Source organism: Oncorhynchus keta, chromosome 33 (genome assembly GCF_023373465.1).
Source record: "Oncorhynchus keta strain PuntledgeMale-10-30-2019 chromosome 33, Oket_V2, whole genome shotgun sequence".
NCBI lineage: Eukaryota > Metazoa > Chordata > Actinopteri > Salmoniformes > Salmonidae > Oncorhynchus > Oncorhynchus keta.
In genome coordinates, this window is record NC_068453.1 from 2812681 (window position 1) to 2834332 (window position 21652).

General features: G+C 41.5%; 1 protein-coding gene, 1 long non-coding RNA gene and 1 other non-coding gene across 4 annotated transcripts in view; 1 reads left to right on the forward strand and 2 right to left on the reverse strand.

Annotated features, from left to right (window-relative positions):
• LOC127914579 (uncharacterized) lies at window positions 1-6075 on the forward strand. The gene is made up of 2 exons (XR_008088912.1): window positions 1-1003; window positions 2750-6075. It is a non-coding gene; the product is annotated as an uncharacterized LOC127914579 (long non-coding RNA).
• Window positions 6076-15273: 9198 nt separating this feature from the next.
• Window positions 15274-21652, reverse strand: part of pcf11 (PCF11 cleavage and polyadenylation factor subunit) — a 32651-nt gene continuing 26272 nt past the window's right edge. For both annotated transcript variants that reach the window (XM_035748370.2, XM_035748372.2), the window contains exons 13-15: window positions 16669-16761; window positions 16407-16442; window positions 15274-16279 (exon numbers count right to left, since the gene is read on the reverse strand). In XM_035748370.2, the coding sequence (XP_035604263.1) occupies window positions 16064-16279; window positions 16407-16442; window positions 16669-16761 (345 nt within the window). In that variant the 3' untranslated portion in view covers window positions 15274-16063. The remainder of the gene's footprint in view (window positions 16280-16406; window positions 16443-16668; window positions 16762-21652) is intronic.
• Window positions 16870-17009, reverse strand: LOC118366436 (small nucleolar RNA SNORA57). The gene has a single exon (XR_004821949.1). It is a non-coding gene; the product is annotated as a small nucleolar RNA SNORA57 (small nucleolar RNA).

Genomic DNA, 21652 nt, shown 5'->3' on the forward strand with positions numbered 1-21652 from the left:
ACTGGGTTAAAAGATGTGTGATATGTGCCCAACACAATATTGCACCTACTGTACAATGCCTACTCCTGCCCGACAGCAACCCCTGCTGGATGGACCATTTACATCATTACAGGTAGACTTTATAGGGCCACCCCCTTCGAAGCAGGGGAAAGACTCATGTATTGGTGGTGGTGGACAGATTCTCCAGATGGACAGAATTATTTGCAACTTCCTCAGCTTCAGCAAACTTTGTAGCACAAACTTTGTTAAGGGATTATTCCGGACATTAGATTATGATCAAGGGACACATTTCACCTCCAAAGTGCCACCGGCGGTGTGTAAAGCTTTGGGAATTGCCCATACTATAATTTTCATTGTCCATATAGTCCGCAAGCGGCGGGGATTACGGAGCGTCAGAATCGTTCAATTAAAGAAAAATTGTTCAAGACGTTGAGCACCGAAGGGAAAGACTGGGTTACGAATTTACCCGTGGTATTGATGTCAATGAAGGCGTCAACTAACACCCCTACTGGACTCACGCCGCATGAAGTGGTAACAGGGAAACCGATGAGAGTACCAGGAGCTGTTATTCACGTCACAAATTAGTGATCTGGCAATAATGGGAGAGTCTATGTTGTCCTATTATCAGAAAATTACCCATGCATTGCAGTGTGTATATTCCCAGGTGAAAGCAGCACGAGGAGCAGTTGCCAGGAGATAACTGAGAGCACGGGCTGAATCCTGGAGACCGAGTGTACATCAAGATCACCAGGCAGGGGTGTTGGGACGGCGTTGGTCTGGACAGCACACAATACTCCTTACAGCACCTGCAGCAGCAAAGACCACAGCCTCTCCTCGTTGGGTTCACACTTCTCATGTGAAACGAGATCCAGCTGCAAATGGGTGAGCTGGAAGCCACCATGACAGAGGAAGAGGAGCTAAAGAGAGCGAGGGAGACTAGATTCCACTGTAAACAAGCAGTTGGGTGGGTTCTGGGAGCTACTTTAACAGCCATAGTCTTTGTGTGAGTTGCTTTAATGTTTACTGAACCATGAAAAAGGATAGATTGACTATTAGCACAGAATGGGTTGCCAAATATGAAGACAGAATAATGCATTAGTGTAGAGCCAGTACTAATGCTACAGATACCAGACAGATCACTAATCACAAAGGTATGGTGATCTGGGTGGAGCTACTTGATAACAAGACGAGCACATTGGACGTAGGTTGTTCAGAAAAAGGCGTCGTTTTATTACAGACAGGAGTGTGGAAGGAACGTAACTAGATTTTTACTTTTTCAATCAGCTGAAGGTCAGTCAATAACTTTCAGATTAATGCTACCAGAACTAAAAACATTTCAGGAGGCTGATAGCATTGACACAATCATTGCTGACGATGGAGCAGCAAAGGCTAGTGTGGGGGAAGTGCTTTTTATCATAAAAGGAGATTTATTCACCGATGATGTTAGTACAGCGACTAGAGGAGTGAAGTGGTCAAGGAAAGTTTTAGACACCAGCAGACCATGAACCTGGGGAAAGATAGCTTGTTGGGGTCATTATAATCTTGACAACATCCTAAGGGGGGAATATGGGAACCAAACTATTCTTATGGTCAAGCATCAGGGGGAAGAAGATGCAGATGAAGGCATACGTACAGACTCATTTAGGGCCTGAACTAGTGACAGACAGAAATCCATCAGTGTAGGTGGTATGATGGGGGGGTCAATGGTCAGTCCTACGGAGTGTTAGTTGCAGATTCTGGCAGGACTGATATCAGTGCATTCTATGGAGTCCCAAAAACCAAGGCATTAACATTACAGGGAATTGGGAAAGCAGAATTGAATATGACTGGGGCAGAGATTTGTGTAGCTAATAAATTAAGGAAGTGGGTAATAGAGTCCCTGGGGATGATACCACTCTTCTATGTATATTATTACAGGAGATAGCTCATAGGAGAGGAAGGACAGCTAACTGTGCACAGTATAGAGTCTACTATGAAGTAAAATTGATGTGGCAGAGATAGTGTAGTCATTTCAGACACTATTGTCAACTTTCAGCGAGGATTTTGTTAAAGAAGGTGCAATGCTTGAAAGACTAGCCACAGATCCCTGTATACAGGAGGCCACATCACCAGAAACATGTGACTCAGAGTTTTGAAAGGTTAGATACTCTTCCAATGCCGCTAATCTCTCCCCCATTCCTAACAGCCAACTAACACTTGACACATCTCCCAGGAGATTGGGACCGAGTGATGGTAAACGGAAAGTGTCTGAAGGTGGCTGCTTATCAACCATCAGACCCAAAGGTTACACTGTAACGAGGCTGTTCACAATGGAGTGGGGTGTAGATCGGCCTTGGGATGAGAGATGTTTACATAACATGAGAACAGGAAAGTATTATCCACAGGTACCGACTGCAGCAAAGCACAGGAGGTCATTGGGGATGTTGGTAGCTAGGGGACCGGATATTTTTTTAATTATTTTTTTTCACCTTTATTTGGCCCTGTCTGGGGGAAAGATATCATCAGATGGGGCCACAGTGTCTCCTGACCCCTCCTCTCTCAGCCTCCAGTATTTATGCTGCAGTAGTTTGTGTCGGGGGGCTAGGGTCAGTTTGTTATATCTGGAGTACTCCTCCTATCTTATCCGGTGTCCTGTGTGAATTTAAGTACGCTCTCTCTAATTCTCTCTTTCTTTCTCTCTCTCGGAGGACCTGAGTCCTAGGACCATGCCTCAGGACTACCTGGCATTATGACTCCTTGCTGTCCCCAGTCCACCTGGCCGTGCTGCTGCTCCAGTTTCAACTGTTCTGCCTGCGGCTATGGAACCCTGACCTGTTCACCGGACGTGCTACCTGTCCCAGACATGCTGTTTTCAACTCTCTTAGAGACAGCAGGAGCGGTAGAGATACTCTTAATGATCGGCTATGAAAAGCCAACTGATATTTACTCCTGAGGTGCTGACTTGTTGCACCCTCCCACAACGTCTGTGATTATTATTATTTGACCATGCTGATCATTTATGAACATTTGAACATCTTGGCCATGTTCTGGCACAGCCAGAAGAGGACTGGCCACCCCTCATAGCCTGGTTCCTCTCTAGGTTTCTTTCCAGGTTTTGGTCTTTCTAGGGAGTTTTTCCTAGCCACCGTGCTTCTACACCTGCATTGCTTGCTGTTTGGGGTTTTAGGCGGGGTTTCTGTACAGCACTTTGATATATCAGCTTACGTAAGAAGGGCTATATAAATCAATTTGATTTGATTTAACCAGGTAGGCCAGTTCTCATTTACAACTACGACCTGGCCAAGATAAAGCAAAGCAGTGTGACACAAAAAACAACACAGAGTTACACATGGAATAAACAAACAGTACAGTCAATAAGACAATAGAAAAAGTCTATATACAGTGTGTGCAAATGGCGAAAGGAGGTAAGGTAATAAATAGGCCATAGTAGCGGAGTAATTACAATTTTAAAAATTAACACTGTAGTGATAGTTGTGCAGATGATGATGTGCAAGTAGAAAAAGAGTAAAAAAAGTTAATAAAAACAATATGGGGATGAGGTAGGTAGTTGGATGGGCTATTTACAGATGGGCTGTGTACAGTTGCAGCGATCAGTAAGCTGCTCAGATAGCTGATGTTTACAGTTAGTGAGGGAAATATAAGTCTCTAACTTCAGAAATTTTTGCAATTTGTTCCAGCCATTGGCAGCAGAGAACTGGAAAGAAAGGCGGCCAAAGTAGGTGTTGGCTTTGGGGATGACCAGTGAGATATATCTGCTGGAGCGCGTGCTACGGGTGGGTGTTGTTATGGCGACCAGTGAGCTGAGAAAAGGCAGAGCTTTACCTAGCAAAGACTTATAGATGACCTGGAGCCAGTGGGTCTGGCGACGAATATGTAGCAAGGGCCAGCCAACGAGGTCACGGTGGTGGGTGATATATGGGGCTTTGGTGACAAAACGGATGGCACTGTGATAGACTGCATCCAGTTTGCTGAGTGGAGTGTTGGTGGCTATTTTGTAAATAACATCGCCGAAGTTGAGTAACGGTAGGATAGTCAGTTTTACGAGGGTATGTTTGGCAGCTTGAGTAAAGAAGGCTTTGTTGCGAAATAGGAAGCCTATTCTAGATTTAATTTTGGATTGGAGATGTTTAATATGAGTCTGGTAGGAGAGTTTACAGTCTAGCCAGACACCTAAGTATTTGTAGTTGTCCACATATTCTAAGTCAGAACTGTCCAGAGTAGTGATGCTAGTCGGGCGGGCGGGTATGAGTTGGGAGACAGGTAGGGAGTATCTGAAAGGTTCAGTCCTAGATCTATCAGTGAACCACGAAGACAATAGGAGACCAGGAGACAGATTCCATGCAATAGCTATTTTCACTGAAGTCGCAGTAGGGAAAGGGGGATACCTAGTCAGTTTTACAACTGAATGCATTCAACTGAAATGTATCTTCCTCATTTAACCCAACCCCTCTGAATCAGAGAGTTGTGGGGGGCTGCCATAATCGACATCCATGTCTGACAGTAACTGAAGGAGAGGTAGTAGTGGTGAAGGATGCTATAGTAACAGCATGGAACTGGACTACTTGCAAATGATGGGTATTGTGAAGTATGCATCATGGGCAGTGTTAGTAGTAGCAGGGGTTATCTTGGTAGTGTCATGCCCTGACCTTAGAGAGCTGTTTTATTCTCTATTTGGTTAGGTCAGGGTGTGATTTGGGGTGGGCATTCTATGTTGTCTATTTCTTTGTTTTGACCGAGTATGGTTCCCAATCAGAGGCAGCTGTCTATCGTTGTCTCTGATTGGGAATCATACTTAGGCAGCCTTTTTCCCACCTGTGTTTGTGGGTAGTTATTTTCTGTTTAGTCTCTGTTACCTGACAGAACTGTTCACTTTCGTTTTGTTACTTTGTTCAAGTGTTTTTTGATAATAAAAAAATCATGAACACTTTTCACGCTGCGCTTTGGTCCACTCCTTCCGACGACAGGCGTTACAGGTAGCACTGTTGGGATATCATCTTCTGAGGGCAGTGTTAGTAGTAGCAGGGGTTACCTTGGTAGCACTGTTGGGATATCATCTTCTGAGGGCGTTGATGTGAAACGTATATACAGTGTTGAGTTACCTCAAGATGATGTAAAGTTGATTAAAGCCACCGCACGTGTATATTGAGTGGCTATAGAGGAAGAAGGAGATGGGGGAACATAGTGAAAATGACATGGCTTGGAAACACCTCTTGGAACCTGTGGCCTGACAGGGGGAATACTGGGTGAAAGAATGAGGAGGTTTTTTAGGGCCTTCATGTTTGTGGAACCCAGCAGAAAAGTATCCCGAAGACATAGTCAAGCGAAGAGAGAGTGAGAATCGTCATGTTATCAAACTTTTTTCGTTGCATATATAATTGTGCATAACTTAACACATTATTAATACTCGTTATGTTTTGTATTTCTTTTTGGTTTTCAAGTTTTGTGCTTTCAATCTCTCCTCTATGGAGGAAATGGAGGAAGTCTAAAGCTCCAGCTGAAAGGTCATTCATTATCAGTTGTCCGACGAGAGATGGAAATAAGAGTGTGCATAGTGTGATGGTGTAAACCTAATTATCAACTGTGAATTGTTTTATTCTTTGTTCATTTATAAGTAATTTCAAAGTTAATGTGATGTTGAACAATATGGAATTACTATTCAAATAGGAGGGAGTGTTGGATTGTAATTTGAAAGACTTGCTACACCAGAAGTTAATGCTTATCTGTAGGAGGAATGTAATATGGTGGGATCAATTAAGGGTGTATATGAGCCATGGGTGTGGAGAGTTACTAAGTAAGGGAAAAGGCAATCACATGGTTGCGGTCACTGATAAGGGTGGATAGCCATGGATTAGTGAGGAATGTGGGCTGAGGTCAGGTCAGATCACATGAAGGGAGAAGGAACAGTTTATGACCCACTTCACTTAACCTCCTGCCTAGCGACAAAGATGTAGTGTTTAGCGGTGCGAGGAGGAGACTCCGCCTAAAGGGGGGTATAAATACTTGTTCTGGTGGAAACATGTCTTTGTCTTTTCAGCTGTTTGACCCATTGGGTTAATAAACTTGGTTTGAGCTTTTCCTAGTTGTCTGTTAGTTTTTACTCTGTTTATTTAGAACCTAACATAGCCAACACCCTGTCGTGAGGTTTTCCATGCTGTGACCTATTTGGCTTTCCCAACAAGATTTGGGTTAATCAACATATTTGGATTTCCTATATAATGTTCTGGAACAATTGACGTCTTCTTATTGTGTAGCCACAAATCCAAAGCCAACATCTAGATTAGAATGAAAATTAAATATGATAATGGTTAGAGAGAGGCAGACAAAGCAAAGAATGGGGACACGTTCTCAATGCTGGAGACAACTTTCAATGAACAACTCTGTACACGTCACTTAGCTAACTGTTGTGATGACAGAGTGGGTGGGGTCGTTAATATATATGTAATTCAATATATACAGTGGGGCAAAAAAGTATTTAGTCAGTCACCAATTGTGCAAGTTCTCCCACTTAAAAAGATGAGAGAGGCCTGTAATTTTCATCATATGTACACTTCAACTATGACAGACAAAATGAGAAGAAAAAAATCCAGAAAATCACATTGTAGGATTTTTAATGAATTTATTTGCAAATTATGGTGGAAAATAAGTATTTGGTCACCTACAAACATTGACAGGTTAGGGAATCAGCCTCAAAATCCTTCATCAGTGATTTAAAAACACCAATCGGGACAAGTTCTTCCAGTTTAAAAGTATTTTGTAAGGTGTTCCAAGACGATGGCGCAGAGTACATAAAAGCCCTTTTACCAAATTCAGTTCGGACATTTGGAATAGTTAGCAGGATAAAGTCCAGCGAATGAAGAGAGTACCCACCACATTTCTGAACAATAAAAATGCACAAATAAAAAGGTAGTAACCCCAAAATGGCTTTGTAAATAAAAGTATACCAGTGACTGAGCCTACAAGTGACTAGAGAAGGCCAGCCAACCCTGGTATACAAAGTGCAGGGTTTTGCAGTTTAAAATAAATCTCAAAGCACCATGGTAAAGGGTGTCAATTGATCTCAAACACTGAGTGGAAGCATTCATATATAAAATATCCCCATAGTCTAGTAAAGGCATAAATGTAGCTGATTACTAGCCTCCTTCTGGCTTCAAAAGAAAAACAGGCCTTATTCCTAAAATAAAATCCCAATTTCAGCTTCAATTTTGAATATTCAATTTAAAAGAGAGATCAATTAAAATACCAAGATCTGTCCGACTGTTTAATTCAGATGTACAGTATATACAGTTGAAGTCGGAAGTTTACATACACCTAAGCCAAATACATTTAAACTCAGTTTTTCACAATTCTTGACATTTATTCCAAATAAGAATTCCCTGTCTTAGGTCAGTTAGGATCACCACTTTATTTTAAGAATGTGAAATATCTGAATAATATTTCTTTCATCACATTCCCAGTGGGTCAGAAGTTTACATACACTCAATTAGTATTTGGTAGCATTGCCTTTAAATTGTTTAACTTGGGTCAAACGTTTCAGGTAACCTTCCAGAAGCGTCCCATAATAAGTTGGGTGAATTTTGGCCCATTCCTCCTGACAGAGCTGGCGTAACTGAGTCAGGTTTGTAGGCCTCCTTGATCACATACGCTTTTTCAGTTCTGCCCACAAATTTTCTATAGGATTGAGATCAGGGCTTTGTGATGGCCACTCCAATACCTTGACTTTTTTTGTCATTAAGCCATTTTGCCACAACTTTGATAGTATGCTTGGGGTTATTATCCATTTGAAAGACCCATTTGGGACCAACCTTTAACTTCCTGACTGATGTTGTGAGATGTTGCTTCAATATATCCACGTAATTTTCCTTCCTCATGATGTCATCTATTTTGTGAAGTGCACCAGTCCCTCCTGCAGCAAAGCACCCCCACAACATGATGCTGCCACCCCTGGGCTTCACGGATGGGATGGTGTTCTTTGGCTTGCAAGCCTCCCCCTTTTTCCTCCAAACATAATGATGGTCATTATGGCCAAATAGTTATATTTTTGTTTCATCAGACCAGAGGCCATTTCTCCAAAACGTACAATCTTTGTCCCCATGTGCAGTTGCAAACTGTAGTCTGGCTTTGTTATGGCAGTTTTTGAGCAGTTGCTTCTTGCTTGCTGAGCTGCCTTTCAGGTTATGTCGATATAGGACTCGTTTTACTGTGGATATAGATAATTTTGTACCCATTTCCCTCCAGCATCTTCACAAGGTCCTTTGCTGTTGTTCTGGGATTGATTTGCACTTTTCGCACCAAAGTGCGTTCATCTCTAGGAGACAGATCACGTTTCCTTCCTGAGTGGTATGACGGTTAACTGGTCCCATGGTGTTTATACTTGCATACTATTGTTTGTACAGATGAACGTGGTACCTTCAGGCATTTGGAAATTGCTCCCAAGGATGAAGCAGATTTGTGGAGGTCTACAATATTTTTTCTGAGGTCTTGGCCACAACTGTCAGTAAGAGTGTCCATGAGTGAGTCTTTAATTAAATGAGGAGATTGAGATAAAACTGTCCAGTTTGTGTATTTGTTGCAGCTCGTTCCAGTCGCTAGCTGCAGAGAAATGAAAAGACGAGCGACCCAGGGATGTGTGTGCTTTGGGGACCTTTAACAGAATGTGACTGGCAGAAAGGGTGTTGTATGTGGAGGATGAAGGCTGCATTAGATATTTCAGATAATGGGAAGTGAGGCCTAAGAGGGTTTTATAAATCAGCATCAACCAGTGGGTCTTGCGACGGGTATACAGAGATGACCAGTTTACAGAAGAATATAGAGTGCAGTGATGTGTCCTATAAGGAGCATTGGTGGCAAATTTGATGGCCGAGAGGTAAAGAACATCTAGCCGCTCGAGAGCACCCTTACCTGCCGATCTATAAATTAAGTCTCCGTAATCTAGCATGGGTAGGATTGTCCTCTGAATCAGGGTTAGTTTGGCAGCTGGGGTGAAAGAGGATTGATTACGATTAACCAAGTCTAGATTTAACTTTAGCCTGCAGCTTTGATATGTGCTGAGAGAAGGACAGTGTACCATCTAGCCATACTCTGAAGTACTTGTATGAGGTGACTAGGTCAAGCTCTAAACCCTCAGAGGTAGTAATCACACCTGTGGGGAGAGGGGCATTCTTCTTACTAAACCACATGACCTTTGTTTTGGAGGTGTTCAGAACAATGTTAAGGGCAGAGAAAGCTTGTTGGACACGAAGAAAGCTTTGTTGTAGAGCGTTTAACACATAATCCGGGGAGGGGCCAGATGAGTATAAGACTGTATTATCTGCATATATGGATGAGCGCTTCCTACTGCCTAAGCTATGTAGAAGAGTGCAGGGGCCTAGGATCGACCCTTGGGGTGTATCCTTCGTGACAGGCAGTGGCTGAGACAGCAGCTGTTCTGACTTCATACACTGCACTCTTTGAGAGAGGTAGTTAGCAAACCAGACCAAAGACCCCTCAGAGACACCAATACTCCTTAGCCGGCCCACAAGAATAGAATGGTCTACCGTATCAAAGCTTTTACCAGATCAATAAAAATATCAGCACAACATTGTTTAGAATGTTTCAACTGTTCTGCCTTATTATTATTTGACCATGCTGGTCATTTATGAACATTTGAACATCTTGGCCATGTTCTGTTATCATCTCCACCCGGCACAGCCAGAAGAGGACTGGCCACCCCACATAGCCTGGTTCCTCTCTAGGTTTATTCCTAGGTTTTGGCCTTTCTAGGGAGTTTTTCCTAGCCACTGTGCTTCTACACCTGCATTGCTTGCTGTTTGGGGTTTTAGGCTGGGTTTCTGTACAGCACTTTGAGATATCAGCTGATGTACGAAGGGCTATATAAATAAATTTGATTTGATTTGATTTAGAATCAAGGGCAATGACAAATTACATCATTGAGGACCTTTAAGGCTGCAGTGACACATCCATAACCTGCCTAGAAAGATTGCATACATGAGAGAATACTATAGACCTCAAGAAAGCCAGTCAGTTGATTATTGACAAGTTTTTCCAACACTTTTGAATCTCAAGGGCAACATAGAAATAGGCCTATAACCAGTTAGGATCAGCTTGATCTCCCCTTTAAATAAAGGATGAACCGTGGCTGCCTTCCAAGCAATGGGAACCTCCCCAGAGAGGAGAGAAAAATTAAAAAGGTCAGAGATAGGCTTGGTGATTAAAGGGGCAGAAACCTTAAAGAAGAAAGGGTCTAAACCATCTGACCCAGATGTTATTTTGTGGTCAAGTGTAAGGAGCTCCTTTAGCACCTCGGACTCAGTGACCGCCTGCAGGGAGAAACTTTGTAGTGGGGCAAGGGAAAAAGAGGGGGGATCATCCGTGCTAGTTGCATTAGAAGGGGTGGGAGGTGAGGAAATGTTGGACGGGCAAGGAGGCATGGCTGAGTCAAATAGGAATCCTGTCTTAATGAAGTGGTGATTAAGAAGCTCATCCATGTGCTTTTGTCAATAACAATCACATCATCAACATTAAGGGACATGGGCAGCTGTGAGGAGGAGGGTTTATTCTCCAGGTCTTTAACCGTTTTCCAGAACTTCTTGGGGTTAGACCCATAGAGAGAGAACTGCTCCTTAAAGTAACTAACTTTGGCCTTCCGGACAGCCTGAGTGAACTTATTTCTCATTTGCCTGAACGAGAGCCAGTCAGCCTGAGTGTGCGTGTGCCGAGCCTTTCGACAAATACAATTCTTAAAGTGGAGTAACTCTGCAAGATCACGGTCGAACCAGGGGCTGAACCTGTTTTTAATTCTAATTTTCTTTATGGGGGCGTGTTTGTTAACAATATCACTGACATTTTTGAAAAAAGACAGAGGGGATCAAGCTGATTCTGTACCAATTTACAGAGGCCAGGTCATGAAGGAAGTTTTTTAGCAAGCGTCTATGACAAATTAGGACAGGTCGTTTCACTGAGCAGCCATTACAAAAACAGGCTGTAAAACAGTGATCCCTAAGGTCATTACAGAAAACACCAGACTGATACCTATCATGATTATTTGTGAGGATAACATCGAGGAGAGTAGCCTTTTCTGGGTGTTTGGAGTCATACCTTGTGTGATTGGTAAGAATCTGAGAAAGATTTAGGGAGTCCCATTGCTTTAGGACTTGGTCAGGGGGTTTAAGCATGTCCCAGTTTAGGTCACCTAGCAGGACAAATTCACTTAGTGTAAGGGGCCAGGTGAGAGCTTAGAGCAGGTAGGGTACAGGCCGGTGCTGATGGGGGACGATAACACCCAGCAACAGTCAATGAATAGCTATTTGGAAGTTTAATGCATAAAACCAGAAAATCAAATTGTTTGGGGACAGACTTGGTGGAGTCAACCGACCACTGAAGGTGATCCTTGGTAAAGATTGCCACTCCCCCACCTTTGGAAGATCTGATTGCCGAAAAAGGTTATAACCAGAAAGGTTAACATCAGTATTCAAAACACTCTTCCTTAACCACATCTCAGTAATGACCAACATCTGGATTGGAGTTGTGAACCCACACTTTCAGTTGATCCATTTTAGGTAATACGTTTCTAGTGTTAATGTGCAGAAAACCCAGGCTTTTACGAGAGCTGAAACAGACATCAGAGCACAAGTCAGAATTTGGGCTAGGAACAGTAGATGGGCCAGGGTGTACATGCACATTTCCAGATATCATCAACAGTAATACAATCAAGGCACGGCAGAGGACAGGGAGAGCTCTGCAGTGTTGATTTATGACATTTGAATGTGCATTAGATGGCAACAAGATCATATTATACAGCAATTTCATCAGGTAACATGAATACGAAGCCGGCGAGAGGTGGTCAGAATAGGATGGGAGGCCAAAAGTCTGTGTAACCAATAGAGAGTCAGAGTCCCGAGTGTGGGAACAAACATAGTCTGTCCCACAATTGGGTAAATAGTTAACAAAGCATGCAGTAGTCATAGCAAAATAGCAAAATGCACAAGAACAAAATAAAACGACTTGGGGCTTATAATTCTAAGTTCAGAGTCACTCGCCCCAACAGTGCCTGTGTGCTGGAGGTGAGCGAAAGCTCGGGAGAGAGGGAGGAGTGTGGTGGGGGTACCAGACCGGGGAGAAGGTGAACAGATTGCCAGGTGGAATCCAAGCAGCAGTGCAGCAGGCAATGAGAGTAGGTGTCACGTCACACCCACTTGCGAGAAGCTTTGATTTCTGGAGGCAGATTTCAGATGTCTCAGTTCCAGGTTGTATGGTGTCCTTGATAGTATTAATCCTTCCATGTAATTTTGTCCAAAATTAGGTTGTAGGGTTTGGAGTTTTGATCTGCAGTGAATGTTATGCTGTGGAGGGTAGCAGCCTGTGTATGTCCCTGCCAAGAAAATCCAAGTGTATCTAACACCGAATCTATTTTTTTTTGTAAAAAACATGTTGAAAAATGTGAACGCTCACATGCAGCTGTCTCTCTCTCTCTCGCTCTCTCTCTCTCTCACCCTATCCTCATTAATCACGTTGGTGTTTCTAATTACTGCTTTTGTATCTTTACCTTTTTAAATTATAACTGGTTTAGAATGTATTCGTTTTGTGAGAGCTTCGAGATATTTACCAGGTTTATTTGCCATTGGCTCTCTTCAAAAGTAAAATATTGTGTTCCTGCTTAAGTTCAGACATTTTATTTTCTTCTTTATCTTGTTTTTCATTCATTTGAATTTCTAAATCCGATTTGACTTTTGCAGAGTATGAGATTATCATTCCCCTTATGTACGCCATAAAGGCATTCCAAATTATATCGGGGGTCGGATTTGCCCCTGCTGGGATATACTGTACAATGAAATCAATGTGTATTTTTCACCATGTAAGGTACAATTCAACATTAGAAAACTGCCTTCTTGATCCATGTGCTGCGATATAAGGGAAAATGGTGTCTTATTTATCAGGATACCTACACCTCTGCATAGGCCTCTACAACCCAGCTCCTCTTTAAAGGTTCAATTTCTCATTAAAAAAAAAAATGTAACTCTTGCAAGGATACCACATCCGCTGACAATATCTTTAAGTGTTCGAGAACCGAATGCCTTTTTTCCCACATCATGGAGCCTGTGCATATTCCATGTGATAAATTGGATTTTGTTGGTCTTGTATTGAATCAAAGTTAACCTCACCTGTTCCATCTATCATTGAAGAACCAAATAAAACATTTGAGCAGACATTTAATAAAAAAAACAAAAAAACGGAGCAAAGTATGTCTTTGTATTTGAGACGCTATGCCTTTTACATTTTTTTACAATTTTATCTCTGACTCCTCTCTTAATGTACCAACACAACCTGTGGATACATACATTGTACATACATTTGAAGAAAGACTGCCACTTAAGTACTGTGGTTAGCTTGTATTACCTTAGAAATTAAAGTATAGTGGCTGGTGAGGGTCTACTTGGGGTGAGTGGGTCCTCCGAGAGACTGAAGTGGGATGAGAGTGGAGGCCCCACTCACACCACAGAGTAGTGTCTGATGACCTCCCAGTCACCCCATCCCAATCCCCCAGATATAGCCCCTCCATTTTCACCAATAACCACCATTAAATCTTAGTTGTGATGACAAATTTGACACCCTATCCTTATCTGTCCAGAACTCTTATTAATTTTACAACAGGTTTACATCATAAAATAAGAAATACAATTACATTGTAGTATAATTGTCTTTCCTTCCTTCCCTCTCCCTCAAACCAAATCCATCCCTCCCCACCACCCCTTCCCAGTTCTCAAACCTCTTTTAAAAAAAAAACCACACCCAAACCAAGCTTGTCCCACCCTCCCATCCTTACCCAACATACACCCGCAAGCCAAGCTTATCACCACCTTCCATCCTTGGCTCTTCTTACCCACCCACCCCTCCCTTCTTCTCAGACATTTACACCCCTCTATATATCCACTTACTCATCCATTCAAACACAACATATACCCTATGCCTCCACACATCCAGTCTCCCGCCCTCCTACACATTCATCCTCCTTCACTCTGCCATTCATATGAACAGACACATACCCACAGCACGCACACGCACACACACACCCATAGTACAAGTATTGACATATGCTATATTCCCTCTTTTATATTGTATTTTCAGTGTCCATCTATATCATTGGCATCGGTTAATTATATCATTACTTCCAATACAAGACACCAAAATGATGGTAATATTTTAACAAAATACTTTATGGATATGCAATGTTTTGATCCAGAATGGGTTATTGGCATTTTCCTTATGAATTGTTTTAATACAACCTTTGTAACAGTTCCTGAAACACTGTGAGGCTCAAACAGATTTTTGAAAGTTTTCGACAAACATAATTTAACTGCTTTTCCCTACAATTTATTTTCTTAATCTATAATATCAAGGACAATGGACTGATAACTGGACAGGGATGGAAACATAAAAATATAAACAAGTTCAATTCTATTACGGAGAAAGGAAAAATAGAGACGCTATCTTCACATTTTAAAATACAAAAAAATCCCACTCCTTCAAAAACTCTTCCCTACACAGGCTCTGGGGAAGGTGGGACAGCACAACTGTATGTAGCTCCTTGTATGTGCAATCTTTAACTCCTCAAAATCGTTCAGCTTCAGAAACAATCTCAATTTCCCTATACTTTTTTTCTTCTCTACTTGAGCAGTGCCATTTATCACCATTGCTCTAAAAGTAACAAAGTCCATCTTCTTCACAATAAGAATTTCTGGGTCCTGCTGGTGATAGGAACTCTCCGCAGGTTGTAGTGCAGGTCTATCCACCATTACCCTCTAAGGGAATTCAACAGACTTCACTTCATGATCTGCACCATTTCTCATTTTCCATTCTTCCACTCTCTCCTTCATAATGCTCTTTCCTACATATCCCACATCTCAGCTCCTCCCATTTGCATATAACTACTACTGTACACACTTTCCATTCATGTACTGTCCATACATATCATATACATATTTATAGTCCAGACTAATATTTATTTTGTTGAGCATATTGTTAGGTATTAATGCACTTTTGGAGCTAGGTACATAAGCAGCTGCAAAATGTGTAAGCGACCAATAAAACTAGATTTGAAATACAATGATCTATAAATCACATGAAATAAGAGAAAAGACAAACTACTTTAATTCTAGAGAACTTTATTTAGAATTCAAGCCAAAATGACAAATTAAAAAGCTAACTTTCTATAAGGGGTGGGGGAAACCAGGGAGAAGCAATACAGAAAAACCACACCAATCACTGTTCACACAAACACATGTTCAGATTTGTTTTTATTGGATATTCCGCATTACCAAGCAAAATTGCATTCCCCCCCCCCTCAAACCTCTGCAAAAAAAGAAACCCTGCAAAAAAAGTAAAAAAAAGATATCCAACTGAAAGCAATTAGAAAGCAGGATCACAGAATTGTGTAGAAATGTTAGTTGCTAGCCATGTCGTGCCGTATGTACACAGCAGTGTAGAGAGATGGTCGGAAAATTATTCCTCCTTACCTTTTGTAAACTAACTGCTAACTGCTACTTTTGAAATTAATTTACTATTAAGGCTAATTCAGAAGCCAAATTAGTAATTCATTAATTCTCTCCATCAATTCCTTGCCTCAATGGCAACCAAAATCTATTTATATATACACAAATTATTTTTACTTGGGAGGAAAGAACAAACTCATTAAAGCAATCTTCTGGGATTCTTAAGTCACACCCCCTTTTTATCAATATTACAACAAAAGAATACCAAAAATAGCTTTATTTATAAATTAAATCTTTTACATACATCTTTTCCCCAAAAGTACATATTTTTGCAAAGGTAAAATGTTTAAGTTCAGGCATTCATCATTCATTCATTTACACAGCAAAAAAACACCTGACATTCACAGGCAGATTCCAAATACAAAAATGTATTCAAAGTTATGGCTGAGGGCCCTGCCTCAGAGGTGGTCAAATATAAAAAATACCTCTTCCTTACAAAACAAAGGGAGGAATGGAGGGAGAGCAGCCCGTAAAAGAGGAAAAGAAAAAGCAGCATGGTTTTTCTTTATTTTTGTTTTTTAGGAAATTGCACTCGTTTCTCCCTCCATTTTCACCTGAACTTCATCCTTCACATTTTGAGCCTCACCGCCCGTTTCAGACAACGAAGACTCCACTTCCTGTTTCACCGCAGCACAGCAGGAAGTGACCTCATCGCTCTCACGTTTGATGAACGCACCAAGCGGGTTCTCCATCAGCTTAATGGGGGACGGGGTGACGTCCAGGAACGAAGATGTCTGGCAGGAGAAGCAAGGCGATTGACAAGGAGGAAGAGAAATGACCAGTTAAAGCAGCATAGAAAGATTTGGAACATTTCACAGACCAAACTAAACAAACAGATCAAGTGACCAAGTGGTTACTTACATTGTTGTAATCTTCAAAACATGAAGGATGATATGTCTGTGGAAAAAGATAAAGACAAAAACATATTTGATTAGTATTTCCTTCACAAAGAAGACCATTTTGCTACGAGTGATTCCTCTAAGGTAATACATGCTAACCACAGTACTTAAGTGGCAGTCTTTCTTCAAATGTATGTACAATGTATGTATCCACAGGTTGCGTTGGTACATTAACAGAGGAGTCGGAGATCATGCTACGAGTCATCTTTTTAGTGAACACCCACCTTCTCGTCGACTCTGATGGCATCTCTCAGGTGCCACTCCTCTTCCTCCTCCTCCCAGTACATCTCAAACTGCTCCTGGCAGATCTCACACGTCTACACAGACAGTGGGGGAAAGAATGGAATCTTACAACATTCTGACAACGTGCAGTGTCTACCATTAAAATAATATGGCAATATACAGGCTACAGCAGCATGATACGAGAACGCCCCAGCGCCTGAGGATAGAACCAGAAGACAGGGAACACTGCCACCGAAGCCATGGCACTGGACTTGTTCTACCTCCATAACACATACACACGAGTACAAGAATGTACATGCCAAGTACATGCCAAGAATGGAGGATCAATCAACTTTAACTATAAGTTCATCTTCACAGTTAAAACTTAAGTTGTTTTAACTTCTAGAATGGCAAAAACAGCAACAAAACAAAGATCCAATGAAATTTGAGCGGAGTATGGGTCAAGACTAGTACAAGCCAATGAAAACACAGTCAGCTGTAGCCCTAAGAGGCCCTGTGTGATATCTGGGATGTAACCATTAGTCCAAACAGTTGCGTTATGCGAAGAAAACAAGAGTTTATATTGGACAAATTCAGGTATGTCCCTCCTGGTTTCGTTTGCTTCCATCTAATAAATGTTGTGCAACAGAATCAGTTGTAAAGAATATACCCCTGGTTGTAGCCCTGAGTGTGAGCCATATTTACATGAACTCTACATACACAAAAGTATGTGGACACGCCTTCAAATTAGTGGATTTGGCTATTTCAGCCACACCCGTTGCTGAAAGTAGGGATGCACAATATACCGGTGCAAACTGGAAATCGGCCGATATTTGCTAAAAACACCAACATCGGTATCAGCCCGATGGTCTAGTTTAACGGCGATGCGCAAAACCAATGTCAAAGCGGACGTGCATAGCTATATAACATAGGTACATAACATTTTGCGCTACACGTCCAACACAGCATTCCTAACCTAGCCCACAATGTCCGCTGTGTGGATCGAGCAGTGAACAAATCGAGCAGTCATCTGAAAGAGTAAGAAAATTCTAGCGAGACAATCCATTAACGCCATGATAATGGAATTCATTGCCCTTGAGAAATCAACCGTTCTCTGTCGTGGGTGATGTTCGCTTTCGCGACTGGTCGAGCACCGGTACACACTACCAAGTGAGCCATTTTTCAGATGTTGCCCTACCGGAGTTAAACAGTAATAGCGTCACTGCTATTAGCGTCACAACATACTATGGAACGCCGCTGGGGTCTTTGCGTGTCAAAAAAAGATACATGTCAAATACAATTATTTGACACGTTAAATAACAGTTCTATTACTGAATGTTGTGGGTTCTGAATTTGCACATGCAAGCCAAGCGCCACCACAACTACAAAAATGTCTGCAAACAAGCAAACACCGGCCAAGAACGATGTGTTGACAATACCGCGTTGGTAATAAAGCATTATTCGTTCGACTGCAACTTATGAGGTAGCTAGCTAGCTAGCTAGCTTTAGCTTGGTACCTAGCTAGCAACAAGCCTGAAAACAAATACCCAGTAGAAACAGCAGTCAATTTCAATCCTTGTAAGTATTAGCTAGGTAGCTACTTGTTGTTTGCCTATTGAAATTGAACTTCAGTTCATGAAAATAAATAGCTAGCCAGCCACTTAACCCTGTTGCCCAAAGATAACATTATAAGCAGCCAGCTAGCTTCATCTGGCTAGTGAGGCTCGACCGAACTGGGTTACGTGTTGTGAAGCTAGCCACAAGAAGGATTAGGTACAAGTGGAATTTGCGGTTTGCCTTCAAAATAAAAGTACCTCAGAAAGTGACACAGAAGGTTGGAATGTGAAGCAATGAAATGGGGTATCAGTCTACTTGGTGACACCCAAGGAACATAACAGAGTTTACCCAAATATTAGTGTTGTAGCTCTTATCGCGGGACTGTGACTGTGTGAAATCACCTCCCCAGTCAGCCTATTGTATGTATTGACATTGATATTGCACTGTACAGCTTTACCCAGGGATTGGGGATCAATGAAAGGGGGTATCAGTCTACTCAATACACAATATATTTTCCCAACATCCTCCTCAGAGTTATCAGACTCCAAAACATCCACGCAGTATTGGTTTTCCTCTGGAATCGTGTTCAATAGACAGGAATTGACAATAAATGTGGTTCAATTCACAGTTGTTTCAGAGTCCCGCAATAAGAGCTATGACGCTAATGTTTCTCTGGGTGTCACGGAATAGACTGATACCCCATGTCATTGATCAATCTATAGATAAGGCGGTGCAGCGAAGTAAGTATACCCCCAATGCAATTCTAAAGTCTAATACATCCAGTGTGATTTCAACAGATTTTTGTCAAATTAACCTTTTGTGACAAGGGGGCAGTATTTTCATTTTTGGAAAAATAACATTCCCGTAGTAAATGGGATATTTTGTCAGGACAAGATGTTTGAATATGCATATAATCGACAGCTTAGGATAGAAAACACTAAAGTTTCCAAAACTGTAAAAATATTGTCTGTTAGCATAACAGAACTGATGTTGCAGGCGAAAGCCTGAGAAAAATCCCATCCGGAAGTGCCTCATGTTTTGAAAGCGCTGCGTTCCAATGCGTCCCTATTGAGCAGTGAATGGGCTATCAACCAGATTACTTTTTCTCCGTATTCCCCAAGGTGTCTACAGCATTGACGTAGTTTTACGGATATATGTTGAAGAATACCCGTAAGCGGCTACATTGCGCAAGTGGTCACCTGATGCTCCCAGAGTGATTCTCGCATAAAATACGGAGGTAGCCATTATTCCAATCGGTCCTACTGAAAAACGAATTGTCCCGGTGGATATATTATCGAATAGATATTTGAAAAACACCCCGAGGATTGATTATAAACAACGTTTGCCATGTTTCTGTCGATATTATGGAGCTAATTTAGAACATTTTTCTGCGTTTTTGTGACTGCAATTTCCGGGCGATTTCTCAGCCAAACGTGAAGAACAAACGGAGCTATTTCGCCTACAAAAATAATATTTTTTGGAAAAAATGAACATTTGCTATCCCACTGGGAGTCTCGTGAGTGAAAACATCCGAAGCTCAAAGGTAAATTATTTAATTTGATCGCTTTTCTGATTTCCGTGACCAAGTTACCTGCTGCTGGCAGGACAAAATGCTATGCTATCGATAAACTTACACAAATGCTTATCTAGCTTTGGCTGTAAAGCATATTTTGAAAATCTGAGATGACAGGGTGATTAACAAAAGGCTAAGCTGTGTCTCAATATATTTCACTTGTGATTTTCATGAATAGGAATATTTTCTAGGAATATTTATGTCCGTTGCGTTATGCTAATTAGTGTCAGTTGATGATTACGCTCCCGGACCCGGGATGGTGAGTTAGAGGTTAACAAATTATCTTTAGTTGATTTTATATAAGAATCCAAACTAGATAAGCATGATCTATTCAATTAATGCATAATTGTATTTGTATTCATTTGCATCACTCTCAATTACATACTTTTATTTTGAAGGCTAACCGCAAAGTCCACTATAGTGGCTAATCCTTATTGTGGCTAGCTTAGATGGGTAGATAGATGATGGGTCCGACCACCATTAATCAAATACTATAAAGTAGGGTTATTTTAGATGACACCTAGCTATATAGTTAGCAAGGTAACTATAACTACTGAAACAGATTGTTGTTTTGCTATGTTTTTGGAGAAGAACATTGTTTGCATCAATGAGCTAGCTTGCTTTCTTTTATGACCAGCATCATAGCATGCGCATCGATTAATCGTTGTGACATGAAATACGAGTGATAGTGTAATCAATGTGTAATAACTATGTAAAAAATTCACGAACGTGTTAAATTATTATGTGACGTGCAGTCATATTCTAGTGTTATTTGTCACATCAAATAGTGTTATTTGTATCTTTTTTTACACCAAAGACCCAAATGGCGTTCCATAGAATACCTGGTTGAGAATGAAACAACTGAAACAGCACAACAAGTAAGTGAAAGAAATAGGTTTTGATTATGTTTTACTGGTAATGGGAACATACGTAAATGCCAACAAAATAACTTTAACAAATAACAAATCAAATCACGGCCGGATGTGATACAGCCTGGATTCCAACCAGGGACTGTAGTAAGCGCCTCTTGCACCGAGATGTTCCTGAGACCCCTGCGTCCATGTGTGTGTTAACTATTTACTGTACTAGAATGCTTAAAAGGTCCCTAAAATGTTTAATATCGGTATCGTTTTTTTGTTGTCAAGGAAAATATTGGATATCGTATTGGCCAAAAATGCATCACTAGCTGAAAAGTGTATAAAATCGACCATACAGCCATGCAATCTCCATAGACAAAAATTGGCAGAATGGCCTTACTGAAGAGCTCAGTGACTTAACATGGGATCCTATGACGGTGCAACCTTTGCAACAAGTTAGTTCATCAAATTTGTGCCCTGCTAGAGCGGCCCCAGTCAACTGTAAGTGCTGTTATTGTGAAGTGGAAACGTCTAGGAGCAACAACGGCTCAGCCGCGAAGTGGTAGGCACACAAGCTCACAGAATGGGACCGCCGAGTGCTAAAGCACGTAGGGAGGAGGAATAATGGTCTGGGGCTGTTTTTCAGGGTTCGGTCTGGGGCTGTTTTTCATGGTTCGGGCTAATATATGCCATTTAGCAGACGCTTTTATCCAAAGCGACTTACAGTCATGTGTGCATACATTCTACGTATGGGTGGTCCTGGGAATCGAACCCACTACCCTGGCGTTACAAGCGCCATGCTCTACCAACTGAGCTACAGAAGGACACATTAGGCCCATTAGTTCCAGTGAAGGGAAATCTTAACGGTACAGCATACAATGACATTCTAGGTGATTCTGTGCTTCCAACTTCATGGCAATAGTTTGGGGAAGGCCCTTTCCTGTTTTAGCATGACAATGCCCCCGTGCACAAAGCGAGTTCCATACAGAAATGGTTTGT